The 24,923-nt window shown below is 34.5% G+C and overlaps 1 protein-coding gene and 1 long non-coding RNA gene across 3 annotated transcripts in view; one reads left to right on the plus strand and one right to left on the minus strand.

The window, feature by feature from the left end:
• LOC125776202 (uncharacterized) overlaps positions 1–24,923 on the minus strand; it is an 85,282-nt gene that overhangs the window by 11,916 nt on the left and 48,443 nt on the right. The window lies entirely within an intron of this gene.
• Positions 12,292–24,005, plus strand: LOC105223095 (uncharacterized). The gene is made up of 4 exons (XM_011200718.4): positions 12,292–12,714; positions 15,798–15,883; positions 19,930–20,056; positions 20,149–24,005. Exons 1-4 carry the CDS (start codon positions 12,627–12,629, stop codon positions 20,490–20,492), a joined length of 645 nt encoding a protein of 214 aa, XP_011199020.2. The 5' UTR covers positions 12,292–12,626; the 3' UTR covers positions 20,493–24,005.

Below are 24,923 nucleotides of genomic sequence, written 5' to 3' on the forward strand. Positions count from 1 at the left end.
TAGCGCTGGCAGCTGTAGCCCAACAAGCGTTTAACAAGGCGGCCACTTGACTTCCGTCCGCATGTCATGTACCTCCGGCACGGCTATGCAACCGCTGCGGCAAGCGGCATGCCACAAGTGATTTTTGCTGCTGCTTGCACTCGTCTTTCTCGGTTCTTCGCTCCATATTAATTCGCCGCTTATCGGCTGCTTGTACAAAGTGATTTGCATTGTCCTTTGCAGCGCCCTTTCGAGACTTTTGAGTCGTTTGAGCCCAAGCGCCGTGCCGTCAATTCCTCCATAATCCGTCACGTACTTCACTCGCTGGCGCTCCGGCTTCTTCGGTGCGCGCTGACAGCTGCTGCGGAAGTCAAGTGCGGGTCAACAGCGTCGTCCTGTTGGCGCCGCTGGCGAATAATGGCACCAATGCGACCGTTATATGTGGCGTTGTCAGCGCTGTTGCCTGCAGTGTGGCCGCGTTGCCGGAAGTGGAGTCGCTGGCAGATTTATTATAATTTCTGCTGATCCAGCGATAATCAAATGAATTGAGTTTCGTTCGCTGGTGGTGGATGGTGAATGGTGGTGTGGACGTAAAAGCACCACAAATTAAAAAGGTATGCAAATTTGTGTAATTGAAACTGGCGTTAAGCTGAGAATAATGGATTTAAAATGGAAGTTGTGCTTGGCAATCGAATACAAATGAAACTTAAGAGTGAAACCTCTCTTCCCCCGGCGAGTACTGCATCGAATACTTTCAGAGCTATGGTATTTTCACTCATACGGCGCGCCTCGAAATCCAATGCAGAATAACTCTTGCTGAGTAGGCAATTGAGAAGTAAAGTTCTCTCTCGACGAACAAAAGCCAAACTCTATAAATTGCTCATTATTCGTGATGAGTCGGCGTTACGAATTTTCGAGAAAAGGTTCTGCGGAAGATTTATGGTCCTCGCGCATAAGCTTTACGAGACATACGACAAGATTGACATAGTTCAGCGAATTAAGAGACAGAGGCTACGCTGACTAGGTCATGTTGTCGAAATGGATGAAAACTCTCCAACTCTGAAAGTATTTTACGCAGTACCCGTCGGCGGAAACAGAAGAAGAGGAAGACCTCTACCCCGTTGGAAAGATCAGGTAGAACGACTGTCGCACTGTTAAAAACTCTATTTAAGCCACGTAAGCGGTGTCTGTTTCAATAAAGAAGAAGAAGAAAATAATTTAAGTGATTCTATGAGTTGTAATGATCTCAAGTTCTGAGAACAGTATGTATGAACTATATGTCGAAGATATTTGAACAACGGTCTTTATCTCAAGAACTCTTCAAGAAATTGTTGAAAAAGTCAGAAATTTTGCCGCATTGATTTAATTGTGTGATTAAAAGTTGATACTTCAAAGACACACCTGAACTCATTTCACAGATTGGTTGATTCTAATATATGTCGATATCTCCAAGACCTACCAAGACTTATTTTCAACGTTGGTCTTGAAATGATGACAAAGGGCAGGAAGAAGTTATATTATAGTTGAGTCTGTTTTCAATATATCCAGATATTTAAGGAATATTTTGCCGTTGAAAAAGAATATTTCTGCCTAGTACTTCATATGTTAAGGCACAGTCAAGACATGCAAGAACTTAATCTATAGATTATTTTCTAAAGAATTTCGGGAGATTTTTCGGAACCATTTTTGATGATATCAAAAGAACTACTGTTTGGGATTTTGGAACAAAAATACCTTGTGTTTGTGTGTTTTGATATAAAGAAGCTGTCTTAAGAGACCAAAAGCAAAATGTTTTGATCAAAAGTCTCTTTTCCTTTGACAAAGAGTACTCATGGCGCGACAATGGATGGATGAATAAATTCGGACGAAGTGAATTTATTTTTATACTCCCTTGCGTAATTTTTGCCACCAGCCCCATTACGACTTGTTAAGAGTGAAAAATGAAATTGCACGATTTTGTATGTAGAAAAAGAAATGAACTAATGAAATTACCTTTTCTAAATTGAGCTTGCTTGGTAAAAACAAGAATTTAAAGTAAGAAGAATGACAGTAAACACTGCTGGTAGAAGAAAGAGAAATAAAAGTGCATATAAAAATACATTTGATATATATATATATGTATATGAACAAGAGTTGCCAGTGAAATGATGACCACCGGTTGCGACATGGCGACGTTGGCTTTTTACTGCCACAAGAAGAACAAGACGAAAGAAGCATAACAAGCTGTGTTATACAGTTTCTTGATAACTGAGTGAGAGTAGAAGATAATATAATAAGAAATGAGGAAATATATTTTACAGTACAAATATATAGACACGTTTATACTCGCTGCCACCAGCGAGTTGTGTAAATTTCATGCAACTAAATATGTCTCATTGTAGATTTTTCTCATCTAAGTGTCAATTCTTTTACTACGTGTTTGCCTTCGTTTTTTTTGCACTTTTTTCATCACACTTTCTTTTCAATTTTAATTTAAAGTTGGTCCACTTTGGTATTCCAAGTTGCGTAAGAGGACATTTTCCGCATTGCTGGAATTCCGCTGACTCAGTGCTATGCTACCTAGGTAGCTCGTTGTAGAAACACATCTTATGTATGTATTTGTGCCGTAGTTTTGGCAATGTCAAAGCACGAAAATAATGGCAATTAAAATTGAAATAAAAGTGAAATTGCTTGGAGTGGATTTTTGAAGTGCCAAAAGTGCGAAATAACTTTTTCACAACCAATTACATTTTATGAAGAAACTTCAGGCACGTACAGTACATAGACATACTCTCCATATTGTATGTATGTATGTGATTATTCACTGAAAGGACCTTAAATTATAACTTTATGGCGGCAACAAAGTTATATTCCAAATATTTTGGCTAGAATTTTAAAAATTTCTTATATATGGGGGGAGATTGCAACTCACTTCGAAAATAGAGTTATGCTCTCCTAAAAAATTATACAATATAATTCTTTAAAAACGTACTTAAATTAAAAATTTTGAAAAATTGAGACATATGTATATATGTATGTACATTAGGGTGATTCAAAATTTTTTTTTTTTTTTTCAAAATAGGTTCCTAGACACCTCTAAGAAAGCCTCTCCAAATATGAGTTTCTAATTGTAACGGAAAGGTCCTCCGCCTAACGGTTTTCTATTTTTTCTTATTATCAGATAGAAAAATTTATATCTCGCTTCCAACTACTTGAAAAAATATGTTGTTAATTAGGTTTTGTAGGAAATTGAATGGTATTAATAGTTAAAATTTGATGATTTTTGGGAAAATTTTTTATTTCTTAATAATTTTATAACTCAATGAAAAAAAATTATTACGAATAGGTTTTTGGAGAGACTAACTTAGAGGTGCTTAGGAACCTATTTTTCTGAGTACCAAACGAAAAAAAAAAAATTATTTTTTTGATCCACCCTAATATGCACTGATTTTTGACGATGAATATCTCGTAAACGCTTAACTTTATCGAAAAATTACAGCAGACCATTTTTATAGAGCAGTAAATTTCCTACAAAATTATGAGTTTCATCATCCATAATAATTTTTTTTCATTGAGTTATAAAATTAATAAGAAATAAAGAATTTTTCCAAAAATAGTCAAATTTCAACCGTTAATATCTTTTAAACGGTTGGGTTTACGAAAAAATCATAAGAGACCATATTTTAGAGCATTCAATTTCCTACAAAACCTAATTAACAAGAAATTTTTTAAGTAGTTGGAAGCGAGATATAAATTTTTCTATCTGATAATAAGAAAAAATAGAAAACCGTTAGGCGGAGGACCTTCCCGTTACAATTAAAATCTCATATTTGGAGAGGCTTTCTTAGAGGTGTCTAGGAACCTATTTTTGCGAGTACCAATTGAAAAAAAAAAAAAAATTTTGAATCACCCTAATGTACATACTTATGTACTTTTAGGAGAAAGAGAATAACCCATATAATGATCCTTTCGGAAGAAAATATTTAATAAATTATTTAGCTGGATATATGATAAATTTCTATATTAAAATGGTGGCAACGCTGCACTAAAATTATTATGAAAATTTCAAAATTAATTTAAATATTAAAACGGTAGCAATTATGGACAAAAAAATTTTGACATATATAAAATAAATTTTGATATTTAATTGGTAACAACTTTCTACAATAAATATTTTGATTTTTTTTAAATAAATTTCATTATTAAAGTGGTGGCAACTCTTATCTTTTAAAATTAAACAAAAAAAAATTAAATATTAAAGTGCTGGTTACAATGAACAAAAAATATTTTAAAATTTGTAAAAAAAATTTCGATATTTAAATGGTGGCAACTATGCACAAAAATACTTTGATATTTTAAAGCAATTTAAAATAACTTTTAATATTCAATTGGTGGCAAATCTGCACTAAAATTTTTTTGAAAATTTTAAAATAAATTTCAATATTAAAATGGTGGCAACGCTGCACAAAAATATTTTAGCATTTATAAAATTAATTTTGATATTAAATTGATGGAAATACTGCACAGAAAATATTTCGAAATTTTTAAAATAAATTTCAATATTAAAATAGTGGCAATATGGACAAAAATATTTCGAATAAATTTCATCGTTGAAATGGTGGCAACTCTAAATAAAAATAATTTAACATTTATAAAATAAATTTTGATATTCAAAAGCTGGCAACTCTGCACATATAATACTCGTATTTTGAAAATCTTAAAATAAATTTAAATATTACAGTTTTGGCAAATATATAAATATATTAAAATGATGGCAACTCAGTACAAAACATATATTGATACATACATATATCTAAATTATATCACGTTGGGAATATATCAAGTCATTTTTAATATATTATTTATTTTACATTTTGATCAGATCAAGGGCTTTTTAAAATAATCCAATCAATTTGGTTTATGTTTTTTAAGGGTTCTTCTTCCCTCCTTATTGACGAAGACACCGGCATTTTTAAAGGTTACCACTTTCAATAAGTAAGTATGAATATTTTAAGGGCCGTTTTTTCAATCTGCCATCTGTCAGTTAAGCTCTGATTAACTTAACTAATACTTCTTCTTTCGGCAATATTAACCAGAACTTTACTAAAAGATGGTTGCGAACTAGATATTGAGAAAATGACCGTAAATCTACGTCCATATAAAGAGATTTATATAATTTAAGCATTCGGGTAAAGATGTTTTCGTATTTACACTTTGAAGCAACGAAAAAACCCTCGACTTTAACAAGTAAGGAAAAGCTAAGTTCGGTTAGATTTGAAACGGAGGCAACTAACTTCGGACATGCACTGACCGCATTCACAGTGGAACCATAAAAACCTTCACCGACTCCCTCTCAGTGAATGGCATACTTGGAGTCAAACCACCACCCTTTGCAAACGAAGAGCTCGAGTTGCCGCGAGAATCGAGAGTGACTATTTAGCAGCTTCGTTCTGAATAATGTAGCACGTTAAACTCCTACTTATCCAGAATTGACCATGACATATCAAACATATGTCCACCATGCAACGGTTAGAATCCACCACCTCTTTGCATACCGAGCTAAACCTACATATCTTACCCCCTCTCCCTGGAGCTCCAACCCCGTCGAAACAGCATGTTTTCTGGGCCTACCGTTGGATGACCTCGATGATAACCTACCACCCCAAAAGGGACTAGATAACCGTTACAACAACAACCGCTACGTTACAACAAGAACCGCCAAATGTTATATCCGAACATTCTGTACTCACGCAACTTTTAAGGATCAAAGCCGGGATTTTTTTTTTTGTATTTCAACATTATATGGTATCTGACAAGTTGACAGATATTTTCTATAAGAAGTTCGCAATAGGAACTTGGGACCACATGTTCCATATCTAAGGCTTCAATAGTTTTGATCCGCTTTGAACAATTTTTGGTCATAAATCGGTACACCTCAAAGACACTATTCGTGCAAAGTTCTATCCCGTCATATTAATTGTTTCTTGATTTGTATACTGGAAAGTGAAAGAAACAGACGAAATTTAAAATGGAAAGTAGGTGTGGTTGTAGTCCGATTTCGCCTATCTTGACACTGTTTAATAGGAATATCAGTATAATATTACCTACCAAATTTGATAAAAATCGGTGGAGTAGGTCTTGAGATATGGTTTTTCGCCTTTATAACTTATTATTTAATTTCTCAACTCTTTTTTAAACAAATAATATAATAATAATTTGCTTTGTATTGCTTCCTGGCAACCCCAAATATCAATTTCCAAACTTCTATCCCTTTTTAAAAATAAATAGAGTAAAAGTAAATTACATATCATATTTCAACACTTTAGCCCCACGTGTCTGGAGAATTCCCATCGAAACTTATTGAGAACACAAACAGCATCATCACTGTCTTTGCTTTCATTCAATTTTGCTAAGTAAACAGCAATACAATAAAAGAACCGTAAAGTGCAGTTAATCTTCGGATTGCAGCGTGACTCAGAACGCGTCATCGCTGACAATATTATAAACATATCTACATATATACGAGTATATAGCCACATACATATGTGTAGATATTCACTTGAAGAAATATAAGTCACGCTGAGAAAAATGCTGCGCTGATGCTCTTGGCGAGTGCAGACACGCAATAAAATTTCCGAAAATTATAAATTTTCCATGTCACTTACAGCGAAGGTGCTTTTTTGCTAAGAACTCTTGTGATGCACTGCAGATGGGAGTGTTTTTTACCGTACACATGGCGACGAGTCACAATAGAGGTGAGCTAATACTCACAAATATAACGCGCACTCATGAGTAGATATGACAGTAGAATCTACAAGGCAGATGAATGTGAGGAATAGTTGAACTTTAGTTGCGTTGAGTGTTGAGTAATCTATAACAAGCGCAACGGGTTGAACGCTGAAAATAAGGAACCGCTTGTACTGACAGCAACACGTGAGCGTGCAAGAGAAATAAGAAGAAAGTAGGAAAAATAACGTGGCAGTGATGAAGAGTAATTTGTCAATATCACTTGTCATTTGCACACAACACCAAATGTTTGTTTCTGAAGGCAGCTACGAAAGAAACGGAAGTGAGGATGTAAGAGCACATAAAACGGAAACGGATGCATTTCAAACTTGCTAATGTTAACCAATGAGCGGCGGGCTAAAGCACAAAAATATTAAAGGAGCGTATATAACAAGGAGATTATCAGAGAAAGAAAAAATTAGGTTTCATAACTTTTAATAAAAATAGTCGAGTCACTAAGCCATCGCCGCATACATTTACTGAAATACGAATGTGCTCCCAGAAACAACAAGAGCGCATTCCTGCAGTAGGACGCCGACGAGTCATAATATTTGAGCAAGTAGACTTTGGACTCGATTATATTATAAAGTATAGCGTTCTGAACATCAGAGTTACTCTTACGCAATTGCGTTCTGGGTATTGAATTTGGGTTAAATTCTTAATTATTCAGACCAGATTCGACATACCCAACATATGCACCCACTTGATACAACCTTATCTTTTCATGTCCTCTAAGGCCCACTCACTAAACATTACTAAGCTCCGACCTCGCTAAAAAAGTTCCTTTCTGACCCTTCTAAAAAAATATGGTAAAATGTTCATTTAATATCTGGGACTAAGACCTTTTAAGGTTATATTGAGACGCCCTAGGTTATATGCAGAAGTAATGGGTTCTATCTCCGCGACTGAAATGATTCCAGGAACCTAGAAAACTAGATGTTTTACTCTTAGTCCTTTTAATCACATTCTCAATTTGTGTCACTTAGATTGAAAGCTCTAAAGTTTTTTAAATGGGAATAAGCTGCTGCCTCATTAAAGTACTACAACCGTTAATTATTATTACTATTTGCTTATACCAGTATCATTAATTTATCCCAGTTTTTTGTTCGATTCAATACTCTCCAACGCTTAGCGACAGCTAACGCGTCGTTTAACAACAATATTACTTTGAGTTTAATCATTCAGCTGTGCATACTAAACCAAAATGCCAATAACTTTCCAATACGCCACCATAAAATTTCATGACAACCTTCTAAAAAAACAAACTAAAATCGCTCAAATCAATTTTTATGCACCTTTCCATCGCATATAGGTAAATGCTAGTGTGTAAGTGTGCACCACTTAGGGACTTACCACAGACACGTACAATTTTAAGCCCTTTCATAAGCACATCTGAGCTGCGTAAACTCTGCGGTTATTACATTGATCTGACAGTCGGCGTTACTTGTATTCGTGCGCAAAGCCCCTACATGTGCAGTATGAGTGAGGAAGAGTGAGTAACGGCGGTAGAAAAACTAGAAAAATACCAAAATAAAAATAAAAAGTGGCGAAAAAGCATTTCACCATTTGCTATTGCAAGATTGAAGTGGTCAGGTAGCCACTTGACTTTTATGGCTGCATTTGGAGTGCGCTGCATTTAACGGCATATTTTCCATATACCATTTTTATGTGCATCTATATGCATTTGATTTGATTGCTGTTGAGTTTATTTTTTACATTTTTTTCGGTCTGTTTTGTTTGCTTTGCTTTTTCCACTTGTCAACTCTTGACTTCGAATTCAAATTTTTCCACCTTTGGTTTTACATATATGCGATCGAATTTCAGTTTGTCGAGCTGACCGATTTAGTTTTCAATTGAACTATTTTCGACTTTTTCTCTGCTCTTGCGGTTCCTTTTTAGTTTGTGTTTTTTTTTTTGTTAAAAATCATCTGAATATCGTAAGCGACGACAGTTTTTCATTGCAATGGCACATAAAAATTCCATTGCCAAGCATTTAACTGACCTCAATTGCGTCGACTGATACCTGTCAGCCGCATGCGAGTTGTGGCAAAGTCAAGCAAATCCTTGTAGGACCCGAACGAGTATTGGAATACAATATTTATGCGCTAGATTTTCAATGGCATATAGTAGCTTTGAGCTTTCAAACGTTTGAGATGGATATGAGGATACATTTACAAACATACAAACGCGTTCTAAAATATATACAGATACTATATATTTATGTATTGTATATGCAGCTACTAAGCCCTCATCAACCTTCGAGTCGGCACCCCGAGTATTTCAGTTTTTATTTTCACTAATTCTACAGTATTTTTATACCCATGCTCACATACATATACACATACATCCTTTTATGTTTTCGCCACTGACAGCCGTTGCATTTAAATAACCCAACTGCTCAGCCATGAGTTTGAGGGGCTGTAGGCGCTAGTTGTTGGTGTTGGGGCAATATCTGCTTGTAGCATTTCCGAAACGTTTAACATTTGAATAGGTCAATCAAATGCGTTTGCCCTGCAACAGTCGGTAATAGCGGCAAATATAACTGTAAATACTTGGAAATCCTATATTGTGTTTGTGTGTGTTGCTTGCTGACAACTCAAGGCAAAGCCAGCGGGCGTTTAGCTAATGAAAACTCATGTCAACTGACAATCCATTTGTGTGGCAATATTCGAGTGAGCGATTGAGTTACGTATGTATTATGTGTTCAAGGTTGGCTAACTTGACAAATAAGCGCACGGTATCACGCTGTGAGGCGTGGTGTGGGTGCGCGACTTTAAATTAAGCGCGGTTTTTGCATTTTACTTGAGGCAACTGTGATAAGAATATTACTTTGTGATGCATGAATGATACGGAATACACGTATTCCGCGGGTGTTCCAAAATCTTTATCTCTCGATTTCGGGCTTATTGCTTAACTATATGTGATCTAATATTTGTCTTCGCTTTCTTTGTAACTTTTTCTAAGCCAATTATAATTAATATCAGAGCACTTTTTTGTCCCAAAGTTGGCTTTCTTCGATGACTTGCTTATGCTGATTTATTTCTCTGTATTTTGGTTTTGCCAACGATTTAGTTACAGCGCTTCATACCGACTTGAGGCTGCACCCTTTGGCATTAGCCTATACATTTATCTCTCAATGAGTGGGGTCTAGCCCTGACTTTCTTTATATCATTGTTTTATAATATACGTATGTCCATCTATTTTCTCTGGATTGGAAGCAAATTTCTTTCTTATCCCTAGCTCAGCTTCTGTTGATGAGTTAGTTTCTGCCGATTTTGGTTTCCTTTTCTTCCCTTCTAATGCTCAGTTTCTATGGCTAATTGAGTGGGAGACGGTATCTATCGCTCGGAGCTGGATCTCCCTTTTTCCCAAGGGCTGCAGTATTTTCTTGGCCGAAGTCTTTGAGGTCAGGAAAACGGCTGAGATAGCTAAAAATTTAGGAAACAACACAAGGAAGATTTATATATACATAAAGCGGCAATTAAGGCAATAATATATGCATATATACCGGGTTCCAAGCCAGGAAACGAAATAGTTGATGAGATCGCCAACAACGCCATACGTCTGCCTATCCAACCAGTACAGGAAATACGGAAGTCACAAAAACGATATACAATGAAATGTCCGAAAGGACAGACGGATCAGATCACACAGGTTTTTGACTCAGGCGGTCTCGAAAGAACTGCAGGACAGTTGTTGGCCTAATAATGCGTCGCAACCTGCTGGCATCACAGGCAAGCCGGATCAATATAAGTAATGACGATACATGTAGAAAGTAGGTATAAAAAAGACTCTGGAATACCTTCTACGCTCCTGTCCAGCATTTACAAGAACTCGTCGTACAAATCTAGGTGCTTCGCGGTGGAAGAAACTAAATAAAGTATCGCTCTTAAAGTTCGCAAAAACGTCGTTCTTTATGACGAGATTTCACACAAGTCGGCACCTTATGATGCAGATTCTTTAATATACTGCTAGAGAAAATAATTCGAGCTGCATATCTGAATAGGGAAGGTATCATCTGCCATAAGATTGTACAGGTGGTGGCGTACGCTGATGATATTGATAGCATAGGCCTCAACAACCGCGCTTTTATTTCTGCTTTCTTCAGACTGACTAAGGAAGCGGAACAAATGAGTTTGGTAGTGACCGAGGGAAAGACGAAATATCTCCCGTCATCAAACAAATAGTCGCCGCAGTCGCGACTAGGGTCCTACGTCACAGTTGATAGTCATAACTTCGAAGTCGTAGATAATTTCGTCTATTTAGGAACACTAAAAACAACGTCAGCCTTGAAATCCAACGCAGGATAACTTTCGCTAATAGATCTACTTCGGACTAAGTCGGTAATTGAGAAGTAAAGTCCTCTCTCGACGAACAAAGACTAAATTCTACAAGTCACTCATCACACATTTGGAACGGTGAATAACGGAGTCGAACGCAGAGCTGTACGAGATATACGACTACGGTGGCTAAGGCATATGGATGAAAAAATTCTAACTCTGAAATCGCAGGAAATATAGCAATAGTTCGAAATTCGCCATTTTCTATTCGAAAGCTAAACGTTTCAGCACACATTAATTGAATTCAGAAAACTTACTTCTTCGATTCTTACACATCTACAGGCTATTCTATAGTATTTTAAGTTATGAGCACAATCTCTTCTATTTAAAGCACCCAAACTTATTTTTGAACAACGATTTCATAGTTCCAAACCTTTTATGAAATAATCAAATCTTTATTATTTGTTTGAAATACTCTTCACAACCATTTCGCATTGTTGCGCACTCTGCGTGTCAGCGAACGTCATGAATGTGTCACCGCCTGCATCATCCCTGCACCGTCGGTCGAGTACCCGCAACCACAGTGAACGCAAAAATGCGGCGTTAACTTTCATACACTTAACTTGGCTAACTTTTCTAATTCGAAACAATTTTGCGACTTCCTTTGCCGCGGCGCCCGCACACATACAACCATAGCAACAAAGAATTATCAAGGCGTGACGCGCCGCCGTTGTATATTCAAAGTGCGCCGCGTTGCTTAACTTTGTCTTGCTTTGGGCTACAACTGTTTTCCCTTCATCCAGACGAAGCTCCTTCGAGCCATATATCGTCGCTTGTCAATTGCAACGTCACCATAAACGACATAAATTCATCGCTGTCGCTTTTATTTTCATTCAACATCCGCTGACGCTGGCGCTGTCGTCGACGTCGCTGTCGTCATAGCCGCCGCTGGCAGTGAATCCTTTACAAATGTAGCGAATTTAACTCAACAACTCCCACAGCAACTTTTAGCTACTTGCAAGTCGTGTCGCCGTCGCCAGCTCAGCGTACGTCCTTCCGTCCTCCAAAAGAAGGGGGAATTTTTTACTTAAACTACCGCAAAAAATTCCTTATTGGCGTTGTTGCAAAAACAAAGCGACTTCTAAAGTTGCTGCATGCTTCGCTTTGTAACTTACTTGCTGTCTTTGCAAAATTTCCTCGCAACTTCGTGGCGCAGGCGACAGGACTCGCACGCACGCTCGCCTACACAACACTTCGGCTTGCGGCACACGAGCGCCGCGATGGCCGGTCGTTGGAGCTTGCCTTCAGCTGCTGTTTCACTTTGTCGAGTTCAGTTTGCAAAACGCTGTGACACGAAAAGGATTATTAACGCGGACGAAACGTTCAAGCGTTGCGTAGTGAAGCGACTTAGCGCTGAGCAGCTTAGTGGGTCGCATTCATTATAGAAGCATACTTTTGTGTGCCACTTAGTATTTTTGAAAATTAAAAAATAATTGTATTTTTTTTACAAAAGTTTTATCAAAGACTGTTTACTTTTTATAAAAAGTTCAGTGTTTTTTGGAATTATTTTTTAGTGCAAGTGTTTTTTAAAAAGCGTATGCGATGTGCAGCTATTACAACGCGCCTACAAGTGTGCTACATTTGCTCATCTTGCCGGTCATCTTGCTGCTGCTGCAGTGCATACCGAATGGTTAGTTAGTTAATGTGTGTTCGAAAGCGCAAGTGATTAAAACAAAGCAACGGATGTTTAAAAAAAACTTCAATTCATAAAAAAATTATGTTGTCCAATAAAAAATATATATAAATTTGATAAACACAAATTTAAAGAAATAATAAATCTTATATAAAAAATATATATTGAAAACTATTTAAATAAAATATTTTAAATGTTATAAAAATGCGCCCTAATTAAGCGAAAGTATAAAAACTTAATACTGTAAAAATAAATTCAACAAAAAATTCTAAAATACAATTCCACTAAATAATATTAAGTTTAATCATGTACCATTTTATATAAAAAATAAACGGCTAAATAAAAAAAAATTACATGTAAAAAGTAAAATTAATTGAAATGTAAATATTCGAAAAGTAAATAAATACCAGTCATAAAAATAATATATGATTGCTTAAATTAAATTTCACACAAATCAATATTAATTAAAAAGCAAAAAAAATTTAAGATCACATGGTTTTTGTGAGAATCATATCTAATTTATCAAGCTTGAAACCAAGCCGAAAAATATTTCTTGAAACTAGAACTGCTTCAAAAGACAACTGCGTTTGAATTGTTAAAAGGATAATACGTGATATATGTAAACCATATAATAAGTCCAGTTAAAATAAAGCGATAATTTTGTACTAAATTAAAAGATATTTTATATAGCATAGTTAGACCCCATATATTATTAAAAACTGCCGACGGCTTCAACTACACCCGTCGCTGTAAAATATTTTCCATTGAGCAGCGCGCTTCTTAGGCAGATGTAATTAAATAGAAATTAAATGTGTGCTCTAGCCAAAATTAATTCAATCACTATTCCTTAGTATCTCAATCACTATTCTTTAATAGTACAACTTCCATCAAATATCATGACGTTTTTCTTTCCTGCGTTAGTAAAATCATGTGCTAAGCATGTTTTGTAGATTTCTGTTGCTAGCAGTTAGAATAGAAATGTTAACTATAACTGGGTAACTACTCCCATATCTTTCAGTTGCGGCTGATTTTTCACAACAGAAAATAAATTGACGAATTGATAGATGGAAATAAAAATGGAATGAAGAAAAGGACAGGTAAAGTTGGAAATAATAGATTATGTCATATAGCACCGATAGACAACGTCTGATTAAACTCATTACTCAGTTCACATTTACAGAAAAAATTACTCGGACATATACTGATGTGTTTGAGTCCACTAATAACTGCAGTTACGTAGCTTAGCAACTATAACTTCGAGTATTACAAGAGTAAAATATCAATCTCTTCTTTCTCCACATAATAGTTTCTATGTATAGCTTCTGATTGTTACAAGTTTCTATCTAACGCTACATAAACTAAATAATTTACATACTAGGGAGAAATTAGAATATAATATACAATATATTAGAAATAAGAATTTAGCATACTTCTTTGGTTAGTCGTCTCAGAATACTATTCGGAAACCTCATTAGATAACGACCTGTTTTAGTCTATTTCTATTCAAGTGTTTGGGTGAGTGGTAAGGCAAATAGGCTTTCACAATATTTTAAATAAATGGGAAACATACTTATCGTAAACTTAATATTGAAATCTCGTAAAAATAAATGCATACTTTTGCATTAAATTGAAGGATATATGATATTTCATATAGCTGCCTTGTTAAAATTTTTCAAAATAATAAACAAATTTGCAACAAATAAATTTATGTTAGATGATCGGAAATTTTAAAGCACTTTAGATACTACTCAAATAATATAATATAACACATAAAAAATATAAAATGTTTTACCACTTCTATTATATAAAACTCTTACACCAATATATCAATTAATTGCGTCAAAGAAATGCTTACATGTACTATTGTGGGCAAAAAATAGTAAGATTTTTTAATTTAAATTTCGAGCGAAAATCCATACGTCGAAACATTTTTTTTTCTAGGTTGATATGACCGCCAGTGACAACTGTGCCAACTGTCACATCAAACTAATCATTAGTCTTTCTGAAATAGATAAAGTGCATTCGGCGATTTTAACGTTGAGTGAATTTATGCCACAAAGAAGTTTCATTAAATTTTGTATGCTGAATCAAATTACTGGTTTCGAAACGTTCAGAATGTTGGAAGAGGCCTTTGGTGATAATAGTTTGTCGCGAGCAAGTATTTTTGTTTGATACAAATTACTCAAAGAGGGTCGAGTAAGTGTTGGCAACGAATCACGAACAAGACGACCATCAACATCAATTGATGATCAATACGTCAAAACAATAAAGGAATTGTTGCTTGGGAATTGACGATTAACGGTCAGAGATCTTATTGGTATTGTTGGAGTATCGGAGGTATCACTGAAAACCATTCTGAAAGATCATTTGGGCCTAAGAAACGTGAAAGCATGTTTGGTTCCGCGATAAGTCTTGAATCTATGCTTACGAACCAGAAGCAATCGATCAATCGGCCAAATATCGTGGCAAAGATGAGCTGAGTCAAATCTGCATACTTTTTGAGTATTATGCGTCATTTACGCGGAGCTATTCGTAAAAAGTGGCCAGAGTTATGGACCGACAACTCTTGGTTTATGCACCAAGATAATACACCGTCGCATACTGCATTGATTCTACTTGAGTTTTTCGCCAAGTTTTCAAGCAATGTGACGCCGCAGCCACCGTATTCATCTGACTTAGCGCCGTGTGCCTTCTGACTCTTCAGCAAACTCAAACGAACGCTCCGATGAAACCATTAGAGTCAATTAAAGACATTAAACGTGACTCACCACGCGTATTGAACACTATCTCGGAAATTGACTTTAACAAATGTTTCGAGGATTGCCAGAAACGTTGGCACAAGTGTATTGGGGTCAAGGGGAATTACTTTGATGCGGACGACATACATTTTGAAGAATAAATTAAGAATTTTCAAATTATGAACAAAGTCTTGCTATTTTTTGTTCATAGTAGTAAACAGTTTTTCGAGTAAACAAAAAATTATAATTATAAAACATTAATTCGACGGCTTTCACCTTCATTCACTAATATCTCTTTCTCTTGGTTTTCGAAAATTTGGCATATATTTCACCGATCAACAGGTGCGGCAATTAAATGTTTTGTCTGTGACTCCAGCGATAATCCAAGTTGTGAGAATTTGAAATCAAATCAAAGCATGGTGGCAGAGGTAAGTGTCATAATTATAATCCAAGAATAAAATGTTTTAATTTGCTAATATGGCTGTCTATGATTTAAGGATGAGATGATGAGAAAAAAAATATTATAAAAATTTAGAGTTTCAGAAGTGCAGCTTGTGAGATATATTATCACGTTGCAAATTTTGATAGAAACATTTTGCTGAACCATCAGCCATCAGTAGGGCGGTAACACAACAAGAAGCCCTTTAAAACTTTAAAACTTAATTTAAGGTATCTGCAATATTTCCAAAACTCAAATCAAGGACTTAAATAGTGTCTCCGATCCATAGTATATAGCGATAGTGTGTTTATATTAGTGAGGGTTATGTGGTTGGTTGGTTAGGGTTATATGTCCGTAATTTTATGTTGAAGAAAATATTGGAAAAAGTGATAAACGGTTAGAAAAACGAAGTACAAATAGCTAAAAATTTACTAATTTGCGGAGGTTTTACTATTAATCTTATAAGTTGAGAAATTGTTAAACAAAATTTAAAGACTTCACTTCCAAACTAATAAAACTGAATGATAGATTGAAAACAAGACACATTTAAAGTAATTAATTTTAAATAACAAATCAGAACAAGGGGTCACAACATATAGGTCTATTAAAGACAACTTCTTGCCCTTCTGGAGGTAAAACTTTTGATAAAAATTGAGCTTTTCATAAGCATCTGCCATGGCGAATTTATCAGCAAAACAAATAAATCGCCTTAGACAAGAACAGCTAGTAATCACTCTGTGTTAGTAGTGGACTGTAAGGTAGGATATCCTATTGTGCATTCTTTGCGCTTGGAACGATTTTGTTGCAATTCAACCGCAATTCATAAAAGTAAGTTAGGTAAAAGAGTCCTTACATGACGGTTGAACTTGACGATTTCCATTATTGTATCAACATTTTCGATAATTGTACTTCGAAAGCATGGAACATCTTGGACCATGAAATCAAAATTACATTTTCAGCCATTTGGTGTCTATTTTTGACGCGCTCTTAAACAATACTGAGTTAAGCAAATACAAAAACTAATATCTAAAAATATATTATAGTACGAACAACTATATAACGCCTTATAGATGAACCTGTCCATACTTCCATCTGTTGGAAAACTAATGAATCTCTTTTTACTATACCTAATATTAAGCCAAAGTCAAATAAAACCGTTCGCATCAGCAGAAGAATACTGTTATTTACATTGCGTCAACTTATATACTAAATCTACTACATATTTATAATTTTAATGCGCAAACACAATCCAGAATATGCGCAACTTAACTGCACTTGAGATCGTAAATCACTATCAGAACAAATAAAAAACCAAAATCAACAGTTAATATTGATAATAGCGTAGAAAAATTGGATTCAATGACAATTTTCCAAATAGTAATACATACATACATAAATACACAGATAAACAGTTGGCCGTGATTGTAATAAATACCTTGGCAAAATTTCGCAAATAAATTTTTTCGTTTAAGCCAAAATAATGTTGGCTCTAAGCAGACCTTGTTCGCTTGTTTACTTATCTTCCATGTACGCATGTATATGGCTGTGTGTATACGTGTATTTGGAGTTACTTTTGCGAACGACAACCGGAAGGCTACAAAGTCCATAATATCTATGACGTCTCTGATGTTTACATTCATCCGTTGTTGATCTTCGTATTTCTACAGCATTTCCTCTCCAAATTTTCTTTGCTTTACTTTTTTTTCTTTACTTGCATTTGGCACGAAATGACACACATGTGACTGCGCCTAGAAGCCGGCTACACATCTTCATGCGCGCTTGTCGCTGCATTTATCAATTTGTTTACTCTCGCTGGCAGCCACAATTGTTCAATTCTCAATTAGTAATCCAAACAAATTGTATTGTGCTTGGCTGCGGGATATGTTGGCCAAGCGCTGGAAGGCTGGTATAGGAGAGGTCGGTGTGGCGGCGCACATAACTAACGACCTCTTCCACAATTGACGGACACTAGCGCTTAGACGCTGGCGCGTTGCCAATGGTGTTTATATGTAGCTGGAGCTTAAAACTATATAATCTTCGAAAAACTAACGCAGTTTCACTGGCGAAAGTGGTATGGAGTAAATAAAGAAGTGGAAGAACTATGTTTAGTTGAGTGTTGGAGTCGTGGAGAATTTGTGTGTTTTTGAAATGTGTCACAAATGTTTTGTGTAGGAAGATTATAATTTCATTTTTGTAGAAATGTTACATAAAATGTGCAGTGGTCTGCACTAATCTGTTGGAAAATCTGTTAAAACTTCGTAATAGGTCAACAAACTTTAAATAACAAATATTTTTCGCTGAAGAGTTCCAATAAATCGGTATTTTCGGGAACGGAACTTCAGTCTGGCTATACTCGGAATTTCCGTTTCCTATTTGAAAATGTTCACTTACACAATATTATAATGTTCCAACTAGATGGCGTTAGAATGACAAAATCTCGTACTAAAATAATTCTCAGACTTTTTTATAATTGATTCTTCCAGTATTGTTTGAGCGCCCGTCAAAGCTAGATACCAGCAAAGTGAAAGTACCTATATTTCACAGCTTTTCTTCGATAAAAATAAAAACGAAAGGAGTCAGAAAATGTCAACAGTGCTTATGGTCTTGTTACTGTAACAGACAATCAGGCGTAATTGTGGTTTTGTGAATACCATTTCAGTAATTTTTATGTCAAAGATGTACTATGCTTTGCTCCCAAAATGTTGGTAAAGTAATGAATCGAATCCGGTTTCGATTCAGGACAAATATTAAACATTGTATAAATATCCTTTAGAACCATTCAAAAAAGGATGGATACAAAGAGATGTTTAATGTTTGGGTGCCTCACGAGTTTATGAAAAAATTCATGAACCGAATTTTCATTTGCAAATCGCTGCTGAATCAAAACAAAATCCATTTCTGAAGCGCCTGGTTACTAGTGATGAAAAAATGGATCGCTCACGACAACGTCAAGCCAAAACAGTCGTGGTCGAATCGTGAAAAGCCGTGTCAGAATTGACTGCCAGGAAGGTTTTGCTTATGTTTGGTGGGATTATTAAAAATCATCTTTTATGAGCCACTGCCATACGATCAAACTCTTAATTTGGACATGTACTGTCAACAATTAAGCCGTCTAAAGGAAGCATTTGCCTAGAAGCGATCAGCTTTGGCCAACAGGAAGAGAATTCTGTTCCATCGATAGTGATTCCTTAGAATCTGCGGGAGCTTGGTTGATAGGTTTCCAACGTACCAACTTATAGTGGAGACCTGGCATCAAGAGATTACTACCTGTTCCCGTCTGTAGCGTATGATTCCGTTGTTAAAAGTTAGCTTCTTGCTTGTGAAAATTGACTCTACTAGTGGAAAATGAGGAAAAATATTGGGAATTTTATAGTATAACACATCTACCATATTTGGGCTTTTTGTTCTACTATGATTAGAAGTAGAAGTATCAAAGGTAGCATAATTCAACATTATTAAATCTACTGTCCTACTCAATGCTTCTTCAGCTTCTATTTGGGATTTTCGTGCTCAACGACAGAGTTTTCTAATTTTTCTTTTGTTGGACTTCTCACTTTTCAATGATATTCGTCAACTCGTTTGGTAGTTCCAAAACTAGGCATCCGATCTGGAGCGTATGTCCATGTATCTACTTATATGTAAATTGAATCAGAAGATTAATAGATGAGGATTCCACCGTGACCTTAGTTCTATTGAACCATGTTCGGGACATAACTTGAGAAATTAAAAGAAAAATGGCCGGAAAAAATTCTGATCGCTAACGAATACGTAGACTTTTCATAGCAACTTAGTCATCTAATTAACAAAATTGTTTAACTAAATAGTGTAATTTGGATTTCTGTGAATAAATCAAGCTGTGGAACACAAAGAAATTGAGTGTCAGCAGCACTTTATAGCAACCACACCTTTTACCCCTCCCCTTTCACTTCTAAAATTCTCAACAGTCCATCAAAATTTACAACGCATTTCTTTTGTCTTATATAACTCTTACTGCACCCAAATATTTTATAAATAATATTATATTTTATTTAACAGGAATGTACTCTAGTCAAAATGAAATCAACCAATACTTGGCTTTTCGACTTAAATCGTTTTGCGTACTTCGATACCGGCGCTAGTAATGGGCCGCTAATGAACTGCCAAAAAGTGGTGGCCAGAGATCGTAAGTGCAATGTTGCCTACTTTTATTTCAAACTATTTGCTTACACATTTTTAAAACAAACCCTAATCCACACACTTGTGAATATATTGCAGCAAACACCGGCAAAATGGTGACAGCACGCTTCTGTCAGTTGGATACCGCCGATTCGGATGCCTGTCAAATATTGGGCAACAAATTGGGTTGGCCACCAGAGTTGGCGCGTAACGCTAACCTCGACGCGGATGACAAGAATAAAAGAAACAAGAAGCGTAAGGGCAAAGGCGGCAATAATAATAGCGGTGTAGACAATCTGGAAGATTCGGAGCTGCACTGTTCCATTTGCGGTACAGACGGCTGTAATGGCAGTCCAAGCATTTCGGCATGGAGTTGGTGGTGCGCCGGTACGCTACCAATGCTCATAGCAATCGTCAACATATCGCGTCATAGTGTGTGGTGAATGCGGAGCATGAAAACACTAGTGGAGTGCGGCTGAGAGAGCTGAGATTGATCGAATAAAAAATTAAAATTATTACAAAAAATGGTGCAATATAATTTTAAGGTTAAGTTCAATGGTCAATGTGTTGTTCAACGGCATTTTGCCGTGTGCGTTCAAATTGTTTGGAAAAAGTGGTGCAGAGCGTTGTGGAGCATAGCCAGATAAATGCCTTGAGTTTAATATAGTTTAATGTGTAGTTGAGTCACCAGATGTGCACACTGTAAATATTCATTCAATACTGTTATCTGTGTAAATAGGCATAAACGTATAAAACATATATATGAAAATAGAACTGTTACAAAAAAACATAAAGTTATCACTAAGCGTTCATTTAATGCGGCTTCTGCTTCAGTGAAGTGTTTGTAAAACGTAAATATTTCATTACAGTAGTGTGTTCTTTATTTATTAAAGTGAAATTCTTACAATTTACAAGGTTATTTTACTTTTGTTTGAATTATAAGCGCCGTAATATATTATATTATATAGCATGTGCCGAGAGAAAAACTTCCGAAAATTTTATCTAAATTTAAAACATACTCAAGACAGCACAATTTTCCTCATTTCAAAATTTACGGTCACCTATTGATTATTATTGAAAGATCAAATTCTTAATATAGAAAGATTAAAGAAGGCTAATGGTACGCCATTTCGATGTTGAGTCGAGTCATTGTTACTTCAAAATATGAACTATTTAACAAGATTACCTTCACTGTTTAAATTTAACTATTTCGGAGAAATGTGGCAACATAGCAATAGCGAAAGTATTACGGGTTAATGTTGTTGTGACCTCAAAATATAAACTCCTTTGAAAAGAGCACTTTTTCAAAAGGTCAAATTGCTAACATAGAAATATTAAAGAAGACTAATTGTACCAAATTTCGGTATTGGGCCGAGACATTGGGACTTCAAAATATAAACTCATTCGATAAAAGAACTTTCACTGGTTAAATTTAAGTATTTTAGAGAAATGTGGCAACATGCAATGGGGAAAGTATTGCGGGTTTGTGTCATTGTGATCTCAAAGAACTTTCACTGTTTAGACTTTGAAATTTCAGGGAAATGTGGCAACATAGGGAGGCAAGGGGGAAAGTATTGCGGGTTTGTCCATATACTTAGGAAGACATACAAAACAGTAAGGATTTTTCAAGAACCAAAGGGTGCAAGCGTAATGGTTTATACGTATAGAGCTTATTTAGAGAACTTTCTGTACCACATAGCTTCCAATATACTAATAATAATGATTGAAAAGTACTACTTGTTTTACGATATCGATCACTTTCACGCAGTTGCATATCTGTCTTTTATTTGCGTTGAAAAATTGAAACTTCTCTCTAATCTTCAAATGGAATATATAATAATTGAGTTTTTCTTTTATTCTGAAGACTTATTAGATATGACAAGAAAATGTGTTTCAGATCGTAGTCGTTCTTTTTTACTTACTGATTAGTGATTAAGAGTTAATGATCGAGTGTATTTTTAGTCGAGGTGGAGGTATTTCCTTTTGCGAATTAAAATACCAATTTTGAGGTGTAAATGAACTAAAATTCGCGGGAAATACGGTATTCTTCCACAATTCAAAACATAAATAAACAGTTTGACTGCTCAGTTCCCACTGTATACTAAAATACAGAAAACCTGAGAGTTCATGCTAGCTATTAAAGTTGAAGCCACTGAGTCCGAATGTCGGTAGTAAATTTTAATAATTTCAACTCGTTGTTAAATCGTATATCTTTCCATGATGAAATGGCAAACCTTATTAAAGAAAAAAGTCAAAAGTGCGGAGAAAAATATGGCGTCGTTTGCTGTCCCTATTGATCTACTTTTGTAACGTCCCTAATGAAAACGCCGTTACAATACTTATATTTTATCGGACTATAGAATTCTGACAAGCTTATAGTGTAACGCCTTTCAAATTTTCTAGGTACTAGCATATTATCTCTTTCTCTTTTCAACATAACTTTTATCTTCTCTTTAGACTTTGGAGATGAGTGTGCTCTAAAGAAACGCTATAACGACGTTCAAACAGATCAATTACTGCGTATAAACAATTGAATTTAAAATGGAAATTTTCAAATATTTTTATAAAAGAAACTTTTTAAGCAAACTTTGCAGTGTTCTCAACTGAATATTGCCGTAGACATTTCGAATATTGATTAATTAAAAAATATAAACAAATAAAAATTAATTTTATTAAATATTTTTTGTTTTAATTAATAAGAAAAAATTATTTTACAAACAAATTAGTAAATATTAAAAAAATTAAAAAATATTATATAAACCATGTGGTAATTTTGATTTTTATAAATTATAAGGATTAATATTCACCAAATGCCTTTAAGTTTTTTAAGAATTAAATGGAAAAATATGTAGAAAAATGCGGCGAATGAAAATAGAGTAAGAAAATGATTAAATTGTTGTTAATGTTGTAAGTTTCACGAGCATAATACGAAGGCAGATGAGTTACGCAAGAAACCAATTACGAAAATTTAAATAATAATAAAGAAAGTGCGAAGATTTAGAAACGAATCCAAAATTAAAAAAAAAGTAGCGAAAAAATTGAAAAATTTAGTAAAATATTAAGCTGGCAAATGAGGAAGTGCGAAGGGCATGGCAATAATGGTTAATGTTACGTGTTTAGCAGGAAGTTGTATATATATATATCACATGTAAGTATTTCCAAGCAAAAAATATATGCATATAACAATAACAAAAACAATTGATGTGGTTTCGCAAATGCTTCGGTCTTCAATAAGAAACAAATATTTATACTCCTGTCTGTTCTATAATTATAAAGTGACTGAGACTTCGAAGCAAGCTTACAAACAAATATACTTAATACAACTCGTCACAAAAGAAACAATTACACATTTGATAACGATAAGTGAATGCAATCAACAAACATACACATAAACGTATGCTTGTGTGTGTGTGAGTGTCTGAGGCGGTTGCAATGCAAAGCACAAGAGTCCAATAAGATATTCATCGCCAAAGCATTTGTATCTAAATAAAAAAGCACAACAAAACAATGAGAGAAATCTGATAAACACACACAAACACACGTGTTTAATAATAAAAATATTAAAGTTTATCACGGCAAAGCGGAAATTAATTAAAGTTGGAAATATTTTTAATTGCAAGCAGCGTATAAAATGCAAAATATGAATAATAATATAAACAGGGTAACAAAAAATGTTTGAAGAGCAACATGAAAACAGAAAATTTGGCGATGGCAAACAAGTACTACACAATATAATGTATGTGCATGTATGTGTAGAGGGCGCATAAAATATGAATGCAATAAAAATTCCATTTAAACAAATAAAGAAATACCTAGCCTAGCAATTAAAGTTCAGTGTTAACAATTCATAAATGTAAGCCAACAAAGCATATGCATACATAGCCAAATACATACACACACCATAAATATTGACCAAGTAATCGTCTGCATGTTTAACCAAAAAAGAAGAATAAAAACAAAAAATCAGGAAAAAACGAAAACTATGTAATAATAATTAAAAGTCAAAGAAAACAGTAGCTACGAGAATGCAAACAAGCTACTAAAATACATATTTACATATAAATTTATCTGAGCACATGGCAAGGTTTGGCAGTGCTTTTGTTAGGCGAATGACGATTTTGGTAATTTTGGTGGTTAATTAATTTGGAAATATTTACAGCTGCTACAGAATTCCAATAATATTATTCATGTGTTAAATTGCGTTGCTCTGAAATATTTATTTTTTTTATTAAAGAACTAATTACGACATTTTTTACTAATTGGCAACCTTATTTAAAAAAAATATTATTTTTTTCCTTTTTCTATTAATAAAAATTCGTGAAATTTTTTATTATCTGGCGACCCTATATTAGAAAAATTGTTTTTGAAAAAAAATTTTTAAGCAACTTTCAAAAAAAAAAAAATTTCAAAGTTAGCAAGTCCATTAAACGAAATTTTATTTCTATTTTTTTTTTTAACTACTTTTATTTTGATTAAGAAACTTTATGTGCGTTAACATTTTATAACAACTTTAGTTTTTTGTTCTTATTTAACAATTCTGTTTAATTCTAGTTTATACTCCTTTATTTAAAACTGTGGGTAATATTTTTACTAATAAAGACTTTTCATTCTTCTCCCGTTGTTCTTAAATATAACCTACCTTAATAACTTAATACAAAAATCAATTTTTTTTTCTTGGCACTTAATTTTCTTAATTTTGTAAATTTAACTTCCAAATCTAAGTTGAATATTTTGAAAGTTTCTAAATTTTTATACAGTGTTTTATTTATAGATGAAAATTTTTTAGTTGGCAACTTTACATCATTCAATTTTTTATTAAATTAATATTAGGCGGAATCCCTATTTCAAACAATTATTTTTAAAATTATACTTTT

The sequence above is a fragment of the Bactrocera dorsalis genome, chromosome 1 (assembly GCF_023373825.1).
Source record: "Bactrocera dorsalis isolate Fly_Bdor chromosome 1, ASM2337382v1, whole genome shotgun sequence".
Classification (NCBI taxonomy): Eukaryota; Metazoa; Arthropoda; class Insecta; order Diptera; family Tephritidae; genus Bactrocera; species Bactrocera dorsalis.